Source organism: Buceros rhinoceros, unplaced genomic scaffold (assembly GCF_000710305.1).
Source record: "Buceros rhinoceros silvestris isolate BGI_N320 unplaced genomic scaffold, ASM71030v1 scaffold5207, whole genome shotgun sequence".
NCBI classification, from domain to species: Eukaryota; Metazoa; Chordata; class Aves; order Bucerotiformes; family Bucerotidae; genus Buceros; species Buceros rhinoceros.
The window spans coordinates 40,938-63,867 of record NW_010421464.1 but is presented as its reverse complement, the minus strand read 5'-3'; the positions used below and the strand labels follow the sequence as shown (position 1 = coordinate 63,867).

At 41.5% G+C, this 22,930-nt stretch overlaps 1 protein-coding gene across 1 annotated transcript in view; it reads right to left on the bottom strand.

Moving 5' to 3' along the window:
• Nucleotides 1–3,903, bottom strand: part of LOC104496536 (beta-1-syntrophin-like) — a gene marked incomplete at its 3' end in the record, with an annotated part of 44,185 nt that extends 40,282 nt beyond the window's left edge. Inside the window, exons 1-2 of the mRNA XM_010139668.1 lie at nt 3,846–3,903; nt 3,236–3,452 (exon numbers count right to left, since the gene is read on the bottom strand). Coding sequence (XP_010137970.1) covers nt 3,236–3,452; nt 3,846–3,903 — 275 coding nt within the window. The remainder of the gene's footprint in view (nt 1–3,235; nt 3,453–3,845) is intronic.
• Nucleotides 3,904–22,930: the final 19,027 nt, after the last annotated feature.

The window sequence follows — 22,930 nt, the reverse complement described above, 5'->3', positions numbered from 1 at the left end:
GCCCCATTTTTCCTAGCTTCAAAACCAAAGCAAACCTTTCCCACTGGCCCCCTGCCACTGGAAAAAAAGTGATCTGTGCACACTAATTGCTGGCAGGATCAGGCCCACACCTCCCGGGTTTGGCTGAATGAAGTGCAAGTAGGATTTTAGGGTGATTTCAAAAACAGACAAGAAAATCTTTTCAGACCACGAAGAATGGCCTCATTCCACCAGGGAATGCCATGGCTCTTGTGCTGTACCCACAAGTACCTTTGTATTATGTACCAAGACTTTAAAAGCACCAAAAGAACAAATTTCACCTCAGAGGCCTAATTCTTTTTTTTCCCCCTTCCTATTCCATAATATCATCACTAGAAATCAATGAAAATCTTTTCTACTGCAGTAAGATTCACTGTGCATCGGTATTGCTAGCTGTGACCATTCCCACATGTCTCTTCATCGGGAAGGGATGCTCTTCTGTGAGGCCGGACATTAATGCTGCCACCAGGAAGGACAATTACCAGTAAAACAAGAAAACAACAGATTTAAGTAGTAACTATTTTAACCTAGTTTCATCCAGCATAAAATACAACAATGGCCCCTGTGACTAGAGGAGAATGACACAGCTGCCACTAAGATGCTCTGCAATTTTTCTCCTGTTGCCATATTTGTATTATAAAAAAAAATTCCTACACACTAAATTTGGCATTGGTTTATATTAAGAATCTTCTCTTTGGTGTGTTACAGCTTTTTTATTCAGGTAACAGAGAAGACAATTCCTTATCTCCTTCAGAATGAACCCACAGGAAGGTTAGATGAAGGAGACATCTGAGAACTGTTGCTCTAAAGCACCAAACTTCACTCCTGCTCTGAAATAAAAGGCTCAGCAAACCATCTGAGAGCAGACACAGATGTACGCATCTCTTAACTGGGGCCAGTTCTTCTAGGAGAAGCAGAAATCCTACACAGGGCTGCCAGCTCTAGTGGGAAAACCATATGTGTAGTTTCCTCTGTGGCTGTTAAAGCCACATTTCACCCCAGCTTTCTAAGAATTGAGGATGATTCAGTGCCAACAAGCACGGTCTTTCTGGGGCCTCTGTCATGCTGAACATCAAATCAGTTCAGCCTGGTCCCAAAACCTTGCTGTGACATGATCTCCAGCCTGTACTGGAAAAACATCTGCACTGGAAAACTCCTGCTTCCTATGTCCATGCTTGGTCTTAGATGAAAATTAGCTCAGCTGTAGTCCAAAGGAGCCCTTCTATGGCCAGCATATGCTTCGGCAGCTTGCCAGCAGTGCTCTCCTAAAGCCATCCAGCAAACTGACACTATCAGTTATAAGATCTATGTGTCAGGTCACTGGGTTACAAAACAGAAGTGTCACAAGCATGTAAGGACATGGTTTGGGCTCTGCTCAATTTATTCTTGCAGACTCACATTACTCTCTTGTGGTATATTCCAGTGGGGAAGGGTCGCTGTATTGTAATAGCATTTCTACTGGGAAATACCAGTTCCAGTAGTCAGAATTGTTAAAAAATCCTGAAATAGGTAAAGATGTGAATCAATGAGATGCTACTATTAACGCTGCAGCTAGCATGGTGGTGAGGTACTGTGTGCTCAGATGGAAAAATCCAGCTTAGACCGTATACTGAACGGTGTTGGACTACCGTAAAACTCAGAAGTCAGTCTTTCCACAGGAAATGACAGCAACACAAAACGAAAACCATGGTAATAAGCAATATGACTCTCCCACGCGTTACTTCCTAGTAACACCTAAGAACACACACATCTGTAGCACACTTCGAAAAAGTCAGCTCCCTTGCAGAAATATCATGCGGAATGAGTGTGAGTCCCTCTGAAACAGTCCTCCTGGCCTTCAAACAGAACTGAGGACCAGGAGAGTGACAAAAGCTGAGAACTGTAACACGGTCAAAAAAAAACCCAGAGAAAAATGCTGAAAGAATGAAGCCAACATGCATTGCAGTGCTTTCCTCCTTACAGTGGGCTGATTCAAACCATCCAACCTGCCTGGATATTCTTAAATACACTCCATGGCAGAGAGAATGACCAACTCTTAGGCTAGCGATACAGCTGTCAAACCTCAACATCTGAAACTATGCAGATATAAGTAAAAAAAAAAAAAAAAAAAAAAAAAAAAAAAAAAAAAAAAAAAAAGTGGCTGATATCAATAGCTATCTTGATTTAAACTTGAGAAAGACTGCCAGAGTAACTTCTGTTTTATAATTGCACTTCTGTAGTGGTCAGTTGTCACCAACTGTGGTGGTAACCCCTTGATGAGATGAAGAGAAAGGCAAAGTAAAGCAATACCAAACAATAAAGCATGGGGGAGGTGAGGGGGAAACCCTTAAAAGAAGATCAAAAAAAGAAGACAAATATAAGAAAGAATGAAAGATACTGATACAGTTTCTGAATTGCAATGCAAGAAATTACAGGGGAAGCCATTGTCCCCAAACCTTTTTCTGCTCTCCCCCTTTCTCCTTACCCTTTTTTGCAAATGAAACTTAACTCTTATTTACACCCATACCTAAGTGCTGAGAATCAAAGGCATTAGCTTCTGGGCATGCCAGCAAACTGCAGAAAAAACAAATAGGCCATTATTTGGATGGAAGAATCAGTCTGTATTACTGACTTGACTGGTCCTTTTCATTAGCAGCTGTTAAAGCGGGGATCAGAGAGTGTGCTGGTGTCATGCAGCTGTTCCACATATGTTATAAATAAGGGCTGGTAAAAGCTCATTCTATATTTAACATCAGGAAAAAAAGTCACAGAAATTCCTTATTAATGCCTTGGAAGTAGAATTTTCTCTGTTCTTGACTTTAATGTCCAGAACTGAATGGACAAAACAGGCTATTCTTGAAATAATATTCATCAAAAAAGAAAAGAAAATGCAATGGAATTAGATTAAGCTAGCCTGGAAGATGTAATCAGTGTGCACAGTGTTTTTTCCTTCAAAAGCAGACACTTACTCAGGATGAAAACAAACCTGAGATGCTATTTCTAATAAAAATGTTGGTTTAGCACATTGAAAAGTTTCTCTAGCACAACCGAAAAGCTGAATCCCGCACCAAATAACTCAGACACCCCCACCCATCCCAAACCAGTGCTCGCTTGCTCCTTGCTGGGTTGCTCTGTGCAGCCAGAGCCCATGCCAGCTCCTGCTCACCCAATGCTGAAAAGGTCAAAGACAATACAATGCAAAGGCAAAACCCCAGCTTCCAGAATATTCCCCACTCACCTGTTTTCGGGGTCTGACACCATCATGTTGCGCGTCACATAGCACATCTTGAGCGGTATTGTCTTCTTGTCTCTGTGGATGGAGAGTGAAAGCTGCGACAGGGGGTCAGCAGAGGCGCAACCCAAGCGGGGAGATTCGGGGGGAGGCGTCTCCCACCCAATTTCTGAAACAGGGGAGCCTTTCTTCACATAGGGGGTTGCTTCTCTCATGTATTTCACTATGGAAAAGAAAAAAAAGAAACAGGAAAGCAGTAAGTAAATGGATATTCAGTAGCTGTGAGTTCTTTGAACTGGTACCAGCCCTCAGCGCTGTTCATTATTTCTACTTGTCCAGCATCATGGCATTGAAAGCTGTGCAAATACAAAAGATGGAGATCTGACTGCTGCCAACCTCAGCATGGTGCAATGAGTTACATGAGGGAAAAGCAGAGACTAGGCGAACTAAGAGTATACAGCCAGCGTGAGGCCAGGAGAGCCAGCTGACCTTTACTCGACAGGCTGTTCAGTCTGCATGTCGCAATCCCAAGGTACAGAAGCTATGAGCTGGCTGAGGTATAGGGAAGCTTTTAAGAAAGACATTCAACCAAATCACAGCAAATCTATTCCCCTACCTAAAAAGTTCCAGTGAAACTCCCAGTGCTGCAAACTCACATCTCGCTTCTGGTTCATGCTTGCCAGCGTCCCACCACTGATCTCGACAGCTATTTCTGCTTGCTGGGAAGCGGTTTTAGCTGATCTACTTATATACATGAAGTAAACCAAAACCTCTTAGCCTTTCCTTGGGGAAATAAAATTGAGTTCAAGCCTTTTGTGAGAGTGTAGGTATCAGATTAGATCTCGGCCTCTTCCAGTCCTTTCCAGTATGAATAGAAAAGTGAATGTAGGATTCCCAGATGATCTTAACGTATGCAAAAATCAGTAATTCTTTTACACTCATATGTTGTGTTCCCCTCTTTTTCAGGCAAATATTGCAACACCTTCCTGGTTTTGAACTCTTTTGGCAGTTCAAGATCACTTTTGCTTTTCACGTGGTCAGCAAATCTTCCAGTTACAATCTCCTTCACAAGTGTAACAGAATTCAACCAAGAGAAGACCTCACATTTAAACACTCTGGTTAAATGTATATACCCGACGTACGTGGCTATGGCTGCCTAACTAGCTATTGCCACTTGATTGTACCCACGACTCAAATAGCGACAACATGAGCTGAAAGGGCAGGAGCACTGTGAACTTATTTGGAGAAGTTATTAAAATGCTGTGAGAGAAGATTTCAAGGAAATGGTGCAGATCATCACCTTGGCTCAGCAGAATAGGTTGAAAATAACCGAATAACAAAAAGATGGGTAATTATAGAAGGGTTTTGTGGTGAAGGAAGTTAAACTAGAGAAAGCAGACTTCAAGGGAATTGGGAAAGCAAGGGAAGTGCTCAGAGGAAGAACAATGGTGTTTCTGCTGGAAGCACAGGTAAGGTGAGTAATTTCAGCAGCACTATCTTCAAGGTACTTCTTAACATTTTTACGAAGAGAGATACCTGTGCAAAACCAGAGTCTAGGCTCTGTGAACACCTAATGCAAGCTTTTCTCTAAAACACCTTCGCGTGCATCTTGCCTTTTCTCTCCCTCTTTTTTCAAGTATCTGTTGATTTCAATTATAAGGACTCCCCTGTCCATGGAAGTGGCAGCATGAGATTCTACCAGGCTTCCAGAAACTATTTAAGGCAAAAGATGCTGAGACTGATTTTTTGATCTTTTTGTAGACACTTACGTGAAGTCCATTATCTAAAAAACTGTGTCACCTAACTCTCAAAACCAGTGCTCATCCTTGGGTACTCCATAAACTACCTGATTTTCAAAGGTGCTGAAAATAATCAGTTTTAGCCAGTGCCATACAGACACTGGTTTTAGCACTCGGCATCTCAGTTCGGATGTACTTATAGCCTTTGGGAAACAGAGAGACTGAACGCATACAGTTGTGGTGAATCTATTCCTGTTTACACTGAACAAATATGACTTTGTCATTAACTTAGATGAGAGGAACAGCTGAAGCTGTAAAAATCACGTTTGACTGCAAACAAAATTCCGTTCCCTTTAAAATTAGAAATTACCAGTTAATGTGTTGAAAAGAGTAATTCAGTCCAGCCAGCTTTTGAACTCTGTTACAGCGACACGCCAGCAAATGCTATACTAAATAAAAGTCCAGGTCTCAATAATGTAGCTATTTCATCTGTGCTATTTTCATCCTCTTTCAGCTGCAGCAATATGCATTAGACCTGAGCATCTTTTAATTAAGGAAATGAGAGGGACCGGGAAGGAAGGAAGCTGAAGTGAAAAATTTGGCTCTAAGCCTACGCAGCAACATAGAATGTGAATTTAATTCCCCAGAGACGGGTGCAGAAGAAAAGAGCCACCTCTTCCATGTGCCAAGAAGCCAAGTTTCCATGCGACGCGCCGGTGAATTCATGGCAGGCAGCTGCACCGTTTCAGAAACTCCCATGAAAGAGGAAGCAGGAGCAGGAGGAGAGAGCAGAAACACAAGCCTCTTTCCACAGAGTCTCAAACACAGCAAAAGCCAAGAAAACTACCTAGAGCAAAAATGTCCTATGAAAACTCCTGCCAATTTCAGAACTCCCAGACATCTAGTTTCTGCTAACTCTCCACAGGAAATAGATGCTCAGCCCCAGAGTCTTAGATGAATAAAGACTGTTACTATATTGATAACCTGCTGGACACCATCTTCTTCCAAAACCCTGCGGGAGGATTAAAAAATAAAGGGAATACAGATTTTCTGTCAGAAAAAAAAAAAAAAAAACTTTAGTGATTTTCTACAAATTAATTGCTACTTCCCACTAAATAGAAGCACAGCTTTCTATATTCATACTGAATTCTGCTGGGTTTTGCAAACCAGACTTTCCAGCTTTTGCATATTCAAATGTGTTTCACATTTTAAAAGGCCTCAAATGGGTACATATAAATGCACAAATGGAATACGAGAGTGAAACAGGTGTCAGAACTTCATCCATTTATGTAACTTTTGATATTATTTCTATTTCAGAGCCACTGTTTTCCATTTGCCCCATCAACAGCCATGATTACGTGTCCATAACCAAAGCCTGGTTTAAGAATTTAGCTGATACAAGGTACAAGCTGTTCAGACAACGCATAAGTTTTATCAGCAATTATTTCCTATTTACCTCTAAACTCTGCAAATACTGTGAACGCTCTGTTTTATACCAATGCACCAGTAACCCAACTACACACACAGCAATTTACGGTGACACCACACCTATCTGCATTTTGCAATCTGTCCATTGACCAGTTCTGAATCTACCTAGTAGAAAACAAGTTGATTCCAGTATGTAATATAGGAATATTTCTATTACACACTATGCTACTTGAAAAACTTTAACATATAACTGAAATTATACAATTCACTCCCATCATTGTTTAAAACCAGAAAAAATACTATACAGACTTTTGGACATTAAAATAATGATGTTGATAATATTCTGTTCTCAGACCGTTACATTCAAGAGCTAGACCTCCCTTCGGATACAGTAGCACAAATTCAGGTATCAACTGAAATAGGAAGCAGCTGTAGAGAACACTGTTTTTATGTATTGTCAATGAAACTACCTAAGGGATTAAAACCCCAAAACATTTAACAGAATTAAACAAGGCATGTCATTGTATAACAACTCTCAATTATGTATAACTATTCTATAGGCATGTATAAATATATGCCGTCAGAATAGATACATATGCCTAATATATATTCAAATATTAAATATTTATTTGTATAAAAATGCTACATTCTTTAAGATCACTGGAATGTACTCTGCAAACACAAAAGTCAATATGCAGGAACTAAAAAAATTCTAATGGTTTCATTATTATAACTCAATTAACTGACAGACTGTAATTTCAGTCAAGTCTTGTCTAAACTCATCTATTTCATGCTATTGATCAACCTCAGAGATTCTTATATTCAATAATAATTAATGACCCATACTCTTTTGGTGCACCACTAATTAGAAACTGTGGTCAAGCAATTAAAATTCCAGTCTCTGGAACGCCCCTTCCCACAAAGAGAAGAGGAAGGAAAGTGGCAATCAAATGAATTATTACACTGATACACAGTGAAATCTTTTTGCATTTATTTTTTGATCTGCAAGACAGGCAACATAGCTTCCAAAAAAGCACTTCATTTATACAGACTTCTGCCAAGTCCCAAGTCTCCACAATTAATCCTTTGTTACTGTTCACAGATGACTTTTTTGGGGGGGAAAGAAGCAGGCTTTTAATGAGAGAAATACTACATTCCAACTTGGTCAGGTTCTTGGCCAGACGCAGTTCTGAGGAACTGGGACTCTTCTGACAGATTCAAACTGTTTCTTAGGAGGGAAGACAAAGACCAGTGAAAAGAAGCCAGCACTTTTGAGTAGAGCTCTTTCGTTACTATAGGAATGAGGACAGGATGTGTACATTTACAATATGAAAGCAAAAGGAACAACATGTTCAGATCTGCTGGAAGAAAGATGATCAAGGAATTCCCCTTCGCAGGGGAAAAGCACAAAACTCCCGTTTATACATTTGTTCTCTCCTAAGTACTCAGAGACTACTACCAAAGGTAAACATCACCCAGAAACCTCTTGAGGCTATTTTCAGAGGATGCACTAATTTTACTGATATCTATACCCAAACCAGCTTTTCCAAAAATTGCCATAAATCCACCTTCATCTAGTCTGGTTTCTGCCAGGATGAAAACCAGCCCAGAGAAGAGGAGCTAGGCAAGTTCACCACACTTAAGACATTTTAAGATTGCATGTAAGGATCAAGCTTCAGAGTCACTCAAGCCCACAAACTGAACATGATGAGATCAATTACTTTTATCAGCTTACTCCGTATGAAGAGGCTGTTTGACTCGTCTGTGCTGAAGCGAGTACCAAGCACACCAGACCACCTGCAAGAGAACTGCAGGCAGAACGGCACCCAAAAACTTTTCTTGCAAAAATGGTTCTTGGTTAGTTTGAGAAGAACTTATAATCTAGAGCTAGAAGAAGTCCAAACTGCAGGCACACAGTTCCCACCTGGAAAGGAGGAAACAAATGAAGACAAACACTTCTGAGTTTGTAGATAGCACCACTACAAGCCCAAGTTAACAACTCAGAGACATCTAACAGCCACTGAAGTGATACTGACCCAAGAAAAAAAAAGCGGATGGCAGCAAAACCTAGAAGTAATCACTGCAGGTACATGGCCTTCAGAAGGGCCAAGCAAGTCAATCACCCAGCACAGCTGCATCGTCTTCTTAAATGAAACATTTAAACACGGAAATGCCTCAAACAGTTTCAAAGCTAGTTGTAACTGGAATTAGAAGTCTTGCCTTAAAATTTGTAAACTGTGCTCAAGCAATGCCAACTTAAATGCAGAGTATTGTACACTACTGTCAACGCAACCAAGATTAACAGAGCTGGAGAAAGGTCTGCATTGAAATGAATCAGTATCATGATACTAGAATTTGCCAGCTAGGTTTTATGTCAGAGATCAAGTTTCCACTAAACTCAAGCAAATTGCACGCTCTACAGTGAAGACACACGTATAAAACTGAGACGAGAATCTCTCCAGCTGTTGGTGCCATCATCAAAACTGACCCACATACTTGAAGAAAAGAGTTTATGAATCAGATCATCTATGAAGATGTCACATGACCCTTTCCACAGCTTTAACATGGACGTAAACCAAAAACCAGTCACCACCCTGCTTGTGAGTGTTTCCACTCCATTTCCTGCAGAAACATCTGTTACTACACTCAGACAAGTAACATCCATTAACATCATCTGCTTTCCCCCATGCTGAAAGGGATTTGAAATAGTAAGCCTCTTGATCTCTCAAGAGCATCAGATCTCCACCTCTAGAAGATGATACAAATTAGTTAGAATAAGCACTTTGTAAGAATACAAATCCCCTTTATGCTTTGGCCATTTCTCACACTGTAGTGAGACCAAGCTGAATTTTCTGCTGTTTTTAAACTAATTCTGCTGAATTCAGTGTATGCTGCTTCACTCCTTAGAGAGATAGGCTTGGATCTAAATTGTAAACAGCGGTTTTTAAAATCCTTTCTAAAATACATCCAGTATATGTGCTTATACTTCTTATATGAAAGACATGAATGACTCTTTTGCAAGAGTACTTCAGAAAGATCCAAGAGACAAACACACCTAAAGTTTACCTGAAGGGAGGGCAATAGTAACTTGTGCCAAAAGGCTGCTGGTAAACAACCAGGCTTCAAGTCCATGCTTTCAGTGGGCTACAAACAGCCTGGGAGAAAAAGATCAACAACTGCATTTCAAAATATTAAAAATACCTCAGAGTGTTCTTTTAAACTAGCAGTTGGTTTTATAAAAAAGTTGAAGCAATGTTAAGCAGTTGTAAGCACCATCACACACTTGCACTCAAAAAATAAAGGCAGTTCCTCTTCAAAGCACCTTCCAATCAGCAATTTTGTGTGGTTAAATGAATTTCTTTGTCAATGGACTTGCAGTCCAGTCAGCAGATTGAGGGATCACAGTCTGCTGTGTGTCCAGGCCCCCATCAAACAGGGGAAAACAGGAGAAATCGGGCTACTCTCAGAAAGCCAGTCAAGGGTGCAGTCTGTGAAACATCATGGTTTTGATAGGGCACAGTGACCAGCCACACTGTGTCATCTTCAGCAGGTCTCAAAAAAAGTAACTCATCACCAAAGATGTCTTAAAAGTCAAGAAACTATAGGAGGAAACTCAGCGACGAGCCTTGGCAGGCAGCCCCTGCAGATGCCTTCTCCCTCCTGCCTGCACCGGAGACCTCCCTTTTCCGCTCTGAATTCAGCACTTGTGGAGCTGGAGATTACATTACCCGGCCATCCCATGCTTCTGTGTAACACCAAAAATTCTTCAGAGTTGCTTTTCCTCAGTTTCCTTTCCTGAGACTTCGCCTGCCATGTGGGCTGGTTCAGCCAATGATTCCCTAGGCCTGATGTTCCCCTTTAGCAGACTTTTCTTCAACCCTTCCTGAGTTTCCTCAGTGCAGATGTTTCTAGGGAATGAAGGCTTTAAATACCCTCTTATCTTGTGCAGCATATCAGTGTTGTCAACTGCAAAACCTAGTAAGTATTTTCATTCCTCCACAACGCCGGTTTTATACTCAACATAGAGCCAGTAGGAGCAAAGCACACGACTTAGTCCCCTCCAGCCTATATTAGGCAGCTGAAAGCTTCGCTTACAGCCAGCATTTCCCACTCGCTTCTTCATGATGTCACCCGGAGCTGGTCACTGCTAACCACCCCCTTTCACCTCCTTCGTGAGTTACTTTACTGGTTTCTAATAATAAAGTCCATGTTCAAGGCTAACAGCGCACATGCTCAAGGAAGCAGGACTTGTTTCAACGCCGGGGTGAGATTTCTGTGTTTCTGTTCAAAATAGGTTAACGGAAACTAAACAGACGCAAAATTGTGTCACACAGAATGACAGTGAAACCTGAGGCTGAATCACTGGCTTGGTTCAAAGTTCTGAATACGTGACACTTGCTAGCGCTTAAGCTGACAGAGTGATCAAAAGCAGTCACAGGTTATTGGTAACCTTGGTACACAAAAATTTCTAACTGGTAAATTAATAATAAACTAAAGATGGGCTCTTTACACTCAACATTGCTCAATACTTTCCATTATAATTTCCATTACTCATACCTACCACACTGACATGTTACCGTTTCCTTCAAGTGGTCTAGTTTATTCTAAATTTTAAAGTTTCTATTTCACTAAATTGGATGTATTCAGTTCCGGGTTTTGTTACGTTCCTAATGATAAATGCATGAATACTACTGGAAAGGTCCCATAAGCTATTAATCTGTTTTCCAAAAACTTTACATTCTTCCCCAAAATAAACGCAGCCATCTCTCTCTTCATAGCTTGAAAAACAATTTTTAGCTTGTAAATATTCTGTAAATCCCAGAAGTACAATATTTGGTTAAAAAGGAGATGCTTACAGCTTGATCTAGGAGACACTGATGGTATCTTGGAGAGCTTATTCTCAAAAGAAACACCACTCAGTGAGGAACAGGGAGCAGCTGCATTGCACTAATAAACTAAAAATTGAAAAAGACTATTATCAAAACCTGCAAGCAGTAGCTATATAACTTAGTACATTTTTATGCAAACTGTGACATAATTCATCTGCCACATTGTTATGTGACCTTATGAACTCCACCATTAGAACTATGCAAATCTTTCATAATGGAAATGGAAAACAGCTGAAACTGGCAATTTGGGAGCTGAACATGGAAATCAGCAGTCACTTTTTGAGAAAAAGCATGTGGACCTGTGAGTCACTCATCGGTAATCAAACTGAAGCTTCTGCTTGTCTTCAAGGCAGAATGCTTCAAAAGTTAAAAAATAAAAATGAGGTTTTAGTCACACTATATTAGGACTAGATCATCATTCTCCTTGTAACTCAAAGTACAACAGAAAAACGTAGTTTCACATAAAGCAGGGAAACAGAGGAAAACACATTTTTTCAGCAGAGTTGCAGTACTCAGATTCCTAAGGACCACCTCCTACCCAATTCTGGCATATTATATTTTGTAATCTTTTATCTAAATCTCAGGAATAAATTGATTCAGAATTTCTCATGTGCTGCCCATGCTTGTTTCTTCCCTCACTCTGTTAGTATTTATAGATCCCTCTCCAATCACCCACATGCTCAGATGGAACTCAAGGTGTCTGGCATCGCCAGCATGCTATAATTTTTCTATTTACTTGAGTAATCTCAAGTGTCAGAACAAATATTTCAACCACCAGTGATTATGTGAAAAATACATAAGGGCATTACAGTTTTAGAGCATGCTGTTATTTCAACAGTCACACAAATCATTAAGTAGTACAGGATAGGCTGAAAATGACACTCACTGAGGGAAATTATTATGCTGTGTGTGATTGTACCTGTTTTACAGATGGCTAACCTGACACAGGCAAGTTAAAATGCCTTCTTCAAAGTCATGCAGTAAGTCAGTGACAGAGTTCTCGGCACCAAACTTAATTTCTACCCCTTTACAACTCTTCATTCTTAGCAACACAAGGAGATCCCAGTGCCAGTGAAAACTGGACTCACAGTGCCTACAGTCTCCTCCCTACAGGAAGACCTTGAAGACTTTCCAGGACTTGTATTGAAGAGCAGTGCTGCAACCACTTGCAAAATTTCAAAGTTCATTGTTTTCATTCTTCACTGGACAACACCAAGAGCTTTCAAAATGAACAAACTCAGGGAACTCATTCAGCTTAGAACTTGCCCTATCTCCGGTGGCTGGACTATCCACCAGAAGGCATCAGATCACCACACGAGTCCTTATTTTTGGGAATCCTTTAGTTCACAGCCTTACCAGCAGGAGACACCAATTGGCCATATCCAGAACACTCAAGTGCCAGTGACTATATCTATATGCATACAGGTATATAAATACAGATAGATAGATAAATAAATATAGTATAACCTTACTGAAGTTGAGTGACTTGGACTGAAAATCCTATGAATGCCCATGTGCCTGCCTACCTCTCTCTCCTTTTCTCATTTAAACTGGGAATAACAAAGTTTGGTAAATTTGGAGAAGTATCCAGTAAGTTCTACACTGCAAGCCCACAGGAATCACTTTGGTCCATCAAAAACAACCATCTCCTGTCTGCCGCACTGTCACAGTTCAACAGAAGCACAACAGCTCCTCTGACAAGACATACAAAAATCTGTACAGTAGTCTTAGTATTTCTACATAATTAAGGAAAGAAAAGAAACACATATCCAAGGAGGTACCTAAATTGATCATGGGGAATTGGGATGAGTTTTCCTTATCAGAGGTGGGATTAATGTAGCTGCTCTGTTTTTATTTATTTCAACACGGCATAATGATAGCTCAAGACCAACTTTGCCTGGTTCTGAAGTCCAAGTACAGTCTCAAACTGCCTCTTCTTCAACTAAATACATTTGCAGGATGACCCAGAAGGTGAGCGGCAGACATGGAATGAGGTCTGGCTCTATATCTATCCTTGCTGGTCTACAGACTAGCAAAAAACCACAGGAAGCAGGCAGATTGCTGCAGACAGATTGCTCCCTGTGACACTGGAAGGGAGACGAGACCACACATGACATCACCTCTTGTATTTCAAGGGGTGGAGGAAGCAGGACTGTATGTCAAGCAAGGGCAATAAGAAAACAAGGAAAATGAAACATTAAGCCCCATCCTTGTGCCTCAGTGCTTGGGCTTCTGTTTGAATGGAGGGATTACGGAACCCACCAAACTAGTCATTAGCACCAGCTAAAAGCACCAGCACTTTGAGCACAGGAAATTCTCAGAATTACAGCACCCAAAGAGATGGCACAGAAACCCAACTGAGCTGCCATAGGACCGCCACATCATGTGCTGCTCTTTGCAGCTCAAAGCCACTTGCCAAGATGACAGCTATTCTATTCTCATCCCCAAGGAGCTGCTGTTACCATATCTTAAAAAATGCCAATGATCCCTGATGGAATATAGCCCTCCTGGAACATCAGTGCATAATGCAATTTGGGGAGGAAAGACTTTTTTTTTTTTCCGAGATACTTATTTTTAAATAGCACCATTTAAAACTATCGTGCAGACAGGATTTCAAAAATGAATTAGTGAACACAGGGAAAAAGGGAAGCAGTGAAAATCCTCATAAAAATCCTGAATTCAGAAACTCATTTTTTTTCATGCAATAGTTTTGGCGGGGGGGGCTCCGAAAAATACATTCACATTCAAATTCATTTCTTTCTCTACAGAGAAAATAGTCCTTTCAATTGGCATTTCGATTTAAAATATCTTTTTAATATCAAACTCCTTTACTAATAAATATTTCATGGAGTGTACCCCAGCATCCATTTTGTCAGATGGAAAATTCATATAGTTATGAATTATGATTCCATTCGGTTTCTTGCTGCGGACTGGGCATTTAATCAATGCGAGCAAAGAGCATCTAAATAGGGTTAGGCTTCAAAGTCCTTTCAGCGAGAAGTTAAATCTCCATTAGCTTTGAGCCGTAAGCCCCCCTAGGTTTAGCATGCAGCTTAAAAGATAACTCTGTGAGGGGTCACGGCTCTTCACTGTAGTGCAGAAAGCCTATTTCACAGATTGCCCTGCAATAATAATGTAAATGTAATCCTATTTCAGTGGACACTTTATCCTTCCAGAAAACAAGCCGTGTTTTCTGTCCCAGAAAAAAATCACATTAATCTTCAATTTAAGGGCAAAGTAATTCCCTGCTTCATTGAAGCCCAATTACAGAGAATCACTGAGACTCTCCCAGCACCATGGCGATGCTGGGGCCAGCGTGGTCCCCCAGCTCTCTGTAGGACAAGACAGTCACAGGTTGCTCTCAGCAACTGCTGAACAGCAAGTGCAGTTGACTTGGCACATCAAAACACATTTGCTCACTACGCCAAATGGCGGTTTTGACTGTTCCAGGTTAGGTCAAAGCCAGGTTAAAATAGTACAACCTATTGTTTTTCAGAGTCTGCAAACTGCCTGCCAAGTACTTCTTGGTCAACTAATATGGGAGGCTGATAACAGAGGCTGGAAAAGAAACTGGCAATTCCTATCTGAGCCTCAAAGGGCTGTAATGAAATATAACTCTAGTTCAAACCATCACAGAGAAAATAACTTGTTTAATCATTGAGAAGAATGCTAATTTGTTTGTACCTCAAATTTATTTGCCATTTGTACTACCGGAGCACTTACCAGGATTAGAGAAGAGCCAGGGCATGACAGGCTCAGATGCTGTGCAAACACAGAACAAAAAGCTGGTCCTCTCCCAAGGAGCTTAAAAATCAAGTACAAGTTAAGAGACAATAGGGACATGACAAGAAAATGAGCAGGCAGAAGAGCCTACAGTAAAAATCATGCATGTATCTCCCAGTGTTGTTACAGTTCTATTGTGTTCCCCTGTAACGGAGACAGGTGTTGTTTGCAAGAACACTGGGAAAACATGAGAAAAGAAGGAAGTACGAGTAGAATGATACAGTTGCTAGGATGTGTTTGCAATTAACAGCAGCAAGAATTTGCCCTGTGTTGTTATCACTGCTGCTTCCATGCAGGGATTCCATCAAGACAAACTTTCAGCACTAGCTCAGGCATAAACAGCTTTTGCACTGGAGTTGTTTCTTGAATTCTGCTGACAGATGTAGATACATATATAGATATTAGATAGAGACACAGATATAGATACATAGACCGGGATATACTAGATCTAGATTTAAAAGTGTTTGTGTGAAGCAATAACAGTTCAAGCAACTGAAATCACCTAAGACAGACAGGGACGTGCTCCAGAGCCTCTATGGACAGAAGGACTGGACTAGAGGCACATGTAATGCAAAGAGAAGTCCTCAGTACTTGTGCAGATGAACAGCACACTTGCAGCCCTGCTGATCCTCATGCTTGCTGGCTTGGGCTCCCATGTTCAGGCCAATTCCCACAAAAGGGAAGAAAAAAACCCCTCCCTATATGTCTGTCCTGTAATTACTGAGAATAATTCCGTTGCAAAAGTAAACAACCTCTCGAGGTGAAGGCAGACTGAAAGCAGACGACAGTCTATACGCATGCTTGCCATTAGCAGAACTGGTTTTCTTTATGCTCCAATGGGGGAGTACCTCTGAAAAGAGGAGCTGAAAGCACAGCTTTCCCAGCGAGATCACCTATGCTTTTATGGAGGCTTGAGAATCCACAACAGGGAAAACTATCTGCTTGAGGCTTGTTTGCTTTGTTTAGTTCAAGGGCAGGTCTGTCTTGCTACTTGCAGAGTGCAAAATCAGATGGTATCAGTGCTGCTGCTTTTTTTTTTTTTTTTTTTTCCGCAGGATTTTTTTAGAATCAGGTTACGCAGCTGGCTTTCAAATTGCATTTGCTGCGGCTGCTTCATCTTTTTTTCAGTTCTGGTGCTTTTTTTTTTTTTTTTTTTTAACAGCAGCACTGATGGGCATGGTGAAAAACAAATAAAAATCAAGAACAATTTCTGCCTTAAAGACCTTCTGTTTTCAGGGTCACTTACAACTTCTGCCAAAGCCCATGGGTTCATCTCCCAGGGCAATTAGCTCAAGCCCAATGGTCAAAGCTAAAGATGTATAAAGAGGGAAAGAATGGGAAGTGGGAGGAAAACTAACCCTGTCAGGTAGCTGCATGAATAGCTGTTCACCAAGGTCCAGTTCACCAAGAGACATCCCAAACTGAACCACTGGAAAAAGGTTTTGACTTCAGCCATATAGGATCGTGCCTCAGCCACAGATCACAAACACCAGCCTGCGTGTGTCCCCACAGACAGTGCAACTCTTCTCCCATCACGCACACCAAAGGCCATCAGGATATTACCAACACATCTCTGAAGAGTTCGCTGATGTAAGTAAGCTGACCTTTGGGCTTATTGCCATGGCAGATTTGTGCTCCAGTTTTTAAAGGACAACTTTGAAACTCTAGATTTCAGCAAATGTCAGAAACTGATAAACAATTCCATATTTATACCATGCTCATCTCCAACACAATAAAGACCACTTCTGCAGTTGCTCCCCTTGCAGAGGCCATAAGAGGCTGAAGTAAAGTTGGCAGCAGATTAAAAGCCTAAAGCAAAACTTTTGAGGAACCCTAAGACCAATCTGCCCGGTTGGTTATTTCATTTAAGAAGATGGGGAGGTGAGAGGATTTTAAGCTAGGTGATGGCAAAGGTATGCCTGTGATATACTTCTACCATATGAAGTATCAGAAAATTATTCGCTGGGTGGGTAAAAAACGGCCCACTAGTTACCAAAAGTTAGGAGCTGAGAGTATTGGAGTGCTGTATACATTCTTTGTTTAACCAAGGGTTATTCTATAACTCTTCTATTAAATGTATGACAGAGAGTGTACAAGCTCATTAACTGCAAAGAGGGCAGACCAGTTCAGAAGTATGCGCCAGTAATTAGAGTGCTTCTGGGTCGCTTCAGCTTCGTCAAGACTGTTCTTTACACCATTTATATTGCATTGCCTTGCCTCAGCCCACCAAAGTGCCAGATCATCTCCTTCAGAGCCAGGAGATGAAGACTCATGGGATTCTTCCAGATTGTCAGCACAATCCCTGCACCTTGGCGTAGTTTACAGCCACTAGACCTGGCTCATGTTCTGCAGCTTATAGGGTTTGTGCTTAGCAAGCAGTGACATTAATGATCAATGACCCCAAAGCCCCCTTCAAAGAAAATGTTAACGAGTTAATTTAGTAGCAACAGAGCAACTATATATACACAAGCCAATACAGTAACCTTTCCAAATATATTCACACACACCTGCATCTCCTATGCCATGTCCTAGGATGCTGTGGTACAGCTAGAGATTTCTGGCTCCCCATTCTTCCAGAAGCTGACCACAACGGTCCTACCCCCTCGATCCCTGGGAACAAATCTGGATTTGGTCCTCTGCCAGGAACTGATCAGCAGAAGTCTCCTCTGCAAGTCAGCATTGGTCCCAGCCCCTTCCCAGCCTCCCACAGGTAAAGCATGCACATCCCTCTCACCCACCCCAGCCAGAGCCAACCTCTCTCCTCCCTGTCCAAAACACCTCACCAGCCCTTTTACCCTTTCCCCCCAGAGCAGCAGCCTCTAAACTGTGATGCAAAGGAGGGGAAGGAGGAAAAGAGGAGGCACAGAGATAACCACTATTGCTGGGCCAGGCTGCCCTTGCCCGCTCCCCCTTTGCTCCATTGCGCAAGGGGAGCAGCAGCTGCCACTGGGCCCCAGCACCTCGCCAACCCCAGCAGCACCCTGTGCTGAGGCAGGTGCTACAAGAAGCTCCCAGGCTGCATTTTGCAGCTGGCAGAACCGTCCCGTGTGAAAGCACAGCAGCAAGGGCAGAAGCATCCCGTGACCTATGAGTTGAACTATGGTGAATGACACCAATACATTCATGTCAGAAATTCTAACTATCTACCATCACATAGAAATATTGCCTCCCTGGCAAAATCTCTTCAGCCTTAAGAGCATTCACTATGCATCAGTATTTTCAGATCACTGTGCAGCAGCTCAGCACCACCACAGTCACATCAAGTTGCGGCAGTAGCTCTGTGCTGTTTCACGACTCCACCATGCAAAGGGAAACCTCTGCAAAAATGGCAATGAGGTGCTGTGCTGAACCATGGCATGGCCCACCACCACCCCTCTGTCACGCATAGGGAGCTAGAAGAAAGTTAGAAATTAAATATATTTACTATTATATGGTCAAGTTAAGTTTTGAGACAAAAATTGTGGATTTAACGGAAAAGAAAACTTTATCCAATGAAGGACACAGTATCCTAAAACCAATAAAAAAAAACAACCAAAAAAACCCCAAAACCAAACACAGAACAAACAGAATGGTTATTGAGGCTGTTACTGAGACATTACCTAACAGGATGAGCAAACTCATTACAGCCTGGCTGCTTCCTTGATATTCTCCACTTTCTTATAGTCTTCAGTGCACTTTCAGAGCATTAGCTGCAATGGTAAATCCCAGCTATATCCACTACAGGCAGTAATTAAATGCTTATAAAAACGTGAAGCTGGAACACTGACAAGTTCTATGAGCAGCGTTATCAGCAGAGACAGTCGGGGAGTCAATCTGCCGCGCTTCTCCAATGGTTTAAATACTGTCTGCCAGGATCTCCCAGTCAACACTTCCTCCCCGTCTCTTTGCATCATGCCGCAGTAATCACGCAGATGCCCGCTGTGCTCAAAAGATGGAAAGCTTGACAGGCTCTTCAGGAGAAGAGAAAAAACAACAGGAAAACTCATGTAATTAAGCCACGTTTTACCTTGCAGCAAGACTAACTCAATAGGCCACCAACAGCTCCCCTCCCAGTCACACATCCTTCCACTCCTACAGCACCTCTCATGATCTTTCTATTTCCTTCTCATGATCATAAATAATCAGTTTTTAAAATAGGCACCAGGAGTGTGGCTGACACCTGTCCATTAAGGTCAAGAACAAGCAGGTATATTTATCGTGATATTTGTGACCAGGGTCTTCTTGGTAGATGAGATCCTCCTGAACAACAGGGCTGAGGGGAAAATGGGTTCTGCTACTGCCCCAGCTCTACACTTCTGACTCAGAGCCATTTCCCGAATCTTCTAAAATGTTCTTGCAACAGCAGGGCCTCTTCTTTCCGCCAAGGGAGTGGTGAGGAAGGCAAGCCCAAGCACCCAGGGACTGGATGGCCCTGCTCCACAGTCCCTGTCTCCCCCACCCCTGAGCTGTAATTACAGCTGTCTGAAGTCAAGCATCTCAATCCACTCTGTGATGAAAAGCAGGCTCCTTTGGCACAGGCTATCACATCTAGAAGCACCACTGTTTTCCTTTGAACTTAGCAGTTTCTCCTCAAGCAGGAGGAAACAGTTTGTACAGACACGTGCTTCACTTCCCGGGTCCACTCAGGACTTCCTGCTCACCACCCTGAGCACACACAGAAAAAAGTCTGAACTACTCACAAAACATCAACATGCTCATTAACACTGTGTGTTCCAGTCATCTGTCACACACACAGAAATACCAGATCAGAAATAGAGGCACAAACACTGATTTTTTTCCCCTTGTTTATTCTCCTATACAATGCACTATTTAATGATCTACAGTCCTTCAGCAGCCTCAAACAAGTGTTTCATTTAAATGATCTTTCCCTCTGCTTACAGTGTCCTGACTATATTCTCTTTTAAGGACCACCCTGAGCACACACAGAAAAAAGTCTGAACTACTCACAAAACATCAACATGCTCATTAACACTGTGTGTTCCAGTCATCTGTCACACACACAGAAATACCAGATCAGAAATAGAGGCACAAACACTGATTTTTTTCCCCTTGTTTATTCTCCTATACAATGCACTATTTAATGATCTACAGTCCTTCAGCAGCCTCAAACAAGTGTTTCATTTAAATGATCTTTCCCTCTGCTTACAGTGTCCTGACTATATTCTCTTTTAAGGACACCCCTTTGTGCCTTTGCTCTGCTTCTACCACAAAACCTACAGGGCTTTGCCAGCTAAGGGGACGAAGAGCAGAGATGAGCTCTATTTTACTGTCTGATTTGCTTACTATCATCAATCAAGTAGGTAGATTAGGACTGAGTAATTCCACAAAACGAAATCTATATAATTGCTTGTTCTTTGTCTTCCGCTATTATTCTCACCTTTCATCCCTATTTTATTCCCATCAATAGTTACACACACTTGTCACACCTCATCTTTAAATGCTGACCTCTTCAAGCAAAGCACTGGCTCCTCTGGCTTCCTCCTGCGTTGCCCAGCATTGCAGAGATATGATCCTGATGTTAGCTAGGATGAAAAAAAGTCTGTCTTGCTTTTGGGTTGCAAGCACTCAGCCATCCAAGCAACCCCACCAAAAGCTGGAGAGGCAGGAGGAAGGAAAACACACCTCAAGCTTTTGACAATATATTGTACCTCCTTGGAAACAACAATCAGGAGACGTGATTTAACCGCAATGCACTGCACAGCAAACACAGCAGAGCCTTCAAACACGCTCCTCAAACCTTGCTTTTCCTCTGGTGTAAGTGCAGTGCAGTCAGCCTGTCACCAGCCTGCCAGTATGCTGTGATTTGGCCACTAATGCAGGTGATACTGAGACCACTGCTGTTACTCCTGGCCAGTTTCCATCATGCTCTTCCTTGAGAATTCCCATGGGATACTCTGTGCATCCCACATAGATAGCTGAGTAAAATAAAAACAAATGAAAACAAGCAGAAGCTTTAATAGTATGACATTAAATTTCCATTCCTGTATCATGAAGTCAACTGCTACACGGTCCATCACAAAATTCAGACTATTAACTTCAGGCTACCCCATCTTGCTGTGATAAATATTAGAGGATAAAGTTTGCTCCTGGTGAAGGGGTCCAATTCCCACCACACTGAATGAAACCTGCTGAAATGGAACAAAATCTGACCTAAATCTAATGAAAGTAAATTTGGAGGGAGGAGCAAGGGAGGTGAGGGATGGGAGGAGAGGGACGGGAGGAGATTTTTGTGAGTTTATGTTCTTAGTTTCAACCCAATGAGGGAAAAACAAATGTCTGAATTAAATTCCTCACAACATTAAAGACAAAACCTGTTTCTCTTTGAAAAGACCAATAAGCACACAGAGGTTCTAAATATTTTACAGTAGAAAATGTTTAGATAATTTATTCTTAATGCCTTAGAGAAAAATTACACTAACAAATTTTGCCCGCCTTTTCCCACATGTGTATTTCTACTCACCATCAAAATAAATAAATCAGTATATACAAAATATTTTAAGACTTTAGACATAGTTTGTAAACCTGGAATCTCAGCCATAGAAAACTCATTCCTTACCTTTTACCCTGAGAATAACCAGATCAAAAAATTTAAAAGTCTATATAAAATTATACATTCTTGTAAGTGTACTCCCTTTTAGGAATAAACTATTTCAAACTGTACCTTCTACCTAAAGCTGAGAAAGTAGAGAATTACAGCCTCTAGACCACAGTGCGTACTCCCACACGCATGGCTGCAAAGCAATCACTGAATGAAGAAAGCTGCACAACTGTGCCACACCAATTCCCCCTGCTACGTGGTTCATGCCCCCTACCTATTGGGTACCTCTGTTATCTACACAAAGTGAGCAGAAAACTGCTACTGTGCTACGGGAAGTATTTCAATCCTTCTCACTCTCCATGTATGCAAACTACCACACACAGCTCAAAGAATTATCTGTGTATTATTGAAACTCCTGTGTCAAGGAAACTTAATCTGATACCCAAACACTATCAACTCTCTTCTTACAATGCAGAGAGAGGTGTAGATTTTTAGGAACAGTCTGAGATTCATTCCTAAATTGCATTTGCATTCTCCATGCAAACTCTTGGACTAAATAAAACTGTTACATAATTTTTAAAAATATTTCAAAATCATTTAAAAATAATAAACCTCCCAGGTTTAAAACAGAAAGCAGCCTTGTAACTCTTTTATTCTAAAAATAAAGATGCACAAACCTATACGGTCACCAAAAATATGATCTGCAGTAAAGGACAAGTCATGGCACACAGTGCAAAGTTGAGTCATGGCATAATGCAAAGGCTCAGTTTGAGCTCAGCCTCAACGTCTTTCTTCCTTTGCCTCCTCAGACAGAGCTCCTACTTCACTGATTACATCAGCATAAATCCCGTGGGATGGTGGGAATCATGGCATGGAAATCGACTCTAGTGCTCTTCAGCCAGCTAGTGAGAACATGCAGAACACACGCAAACAAGCACTACCTTCTGCTCAGTTACACCGATGCCATCTGATTTTTAAGAGTTAAAAAGAAGAGAGTTTGACGTGCTATTTGTGACAGTGACAGCAAAAGGGATATTGGAGGCAAATCTTACAAACACTGATGCTGCTGAAATGCTGCATTACCTGAGACAACTCAGGCCTTCCTCTAAAATTGTCCCTGAAATCAAGTCCTGTCTTGGACTTGTACACAGGATGCTGGAAAGTCCTAGATGTTCAACCCAAAATCCAGAGACTTACTCCAATAAGACAGAGGAAAAGTCAAATTTTAAAAAGTCCAACAGATATGCAAGGTGCTGCTGGTGAAGATTTCCTGGGGAAAGAGAGGAGAAGCTGTAGTATTTTTATGACATACTCTCTTGGGAGA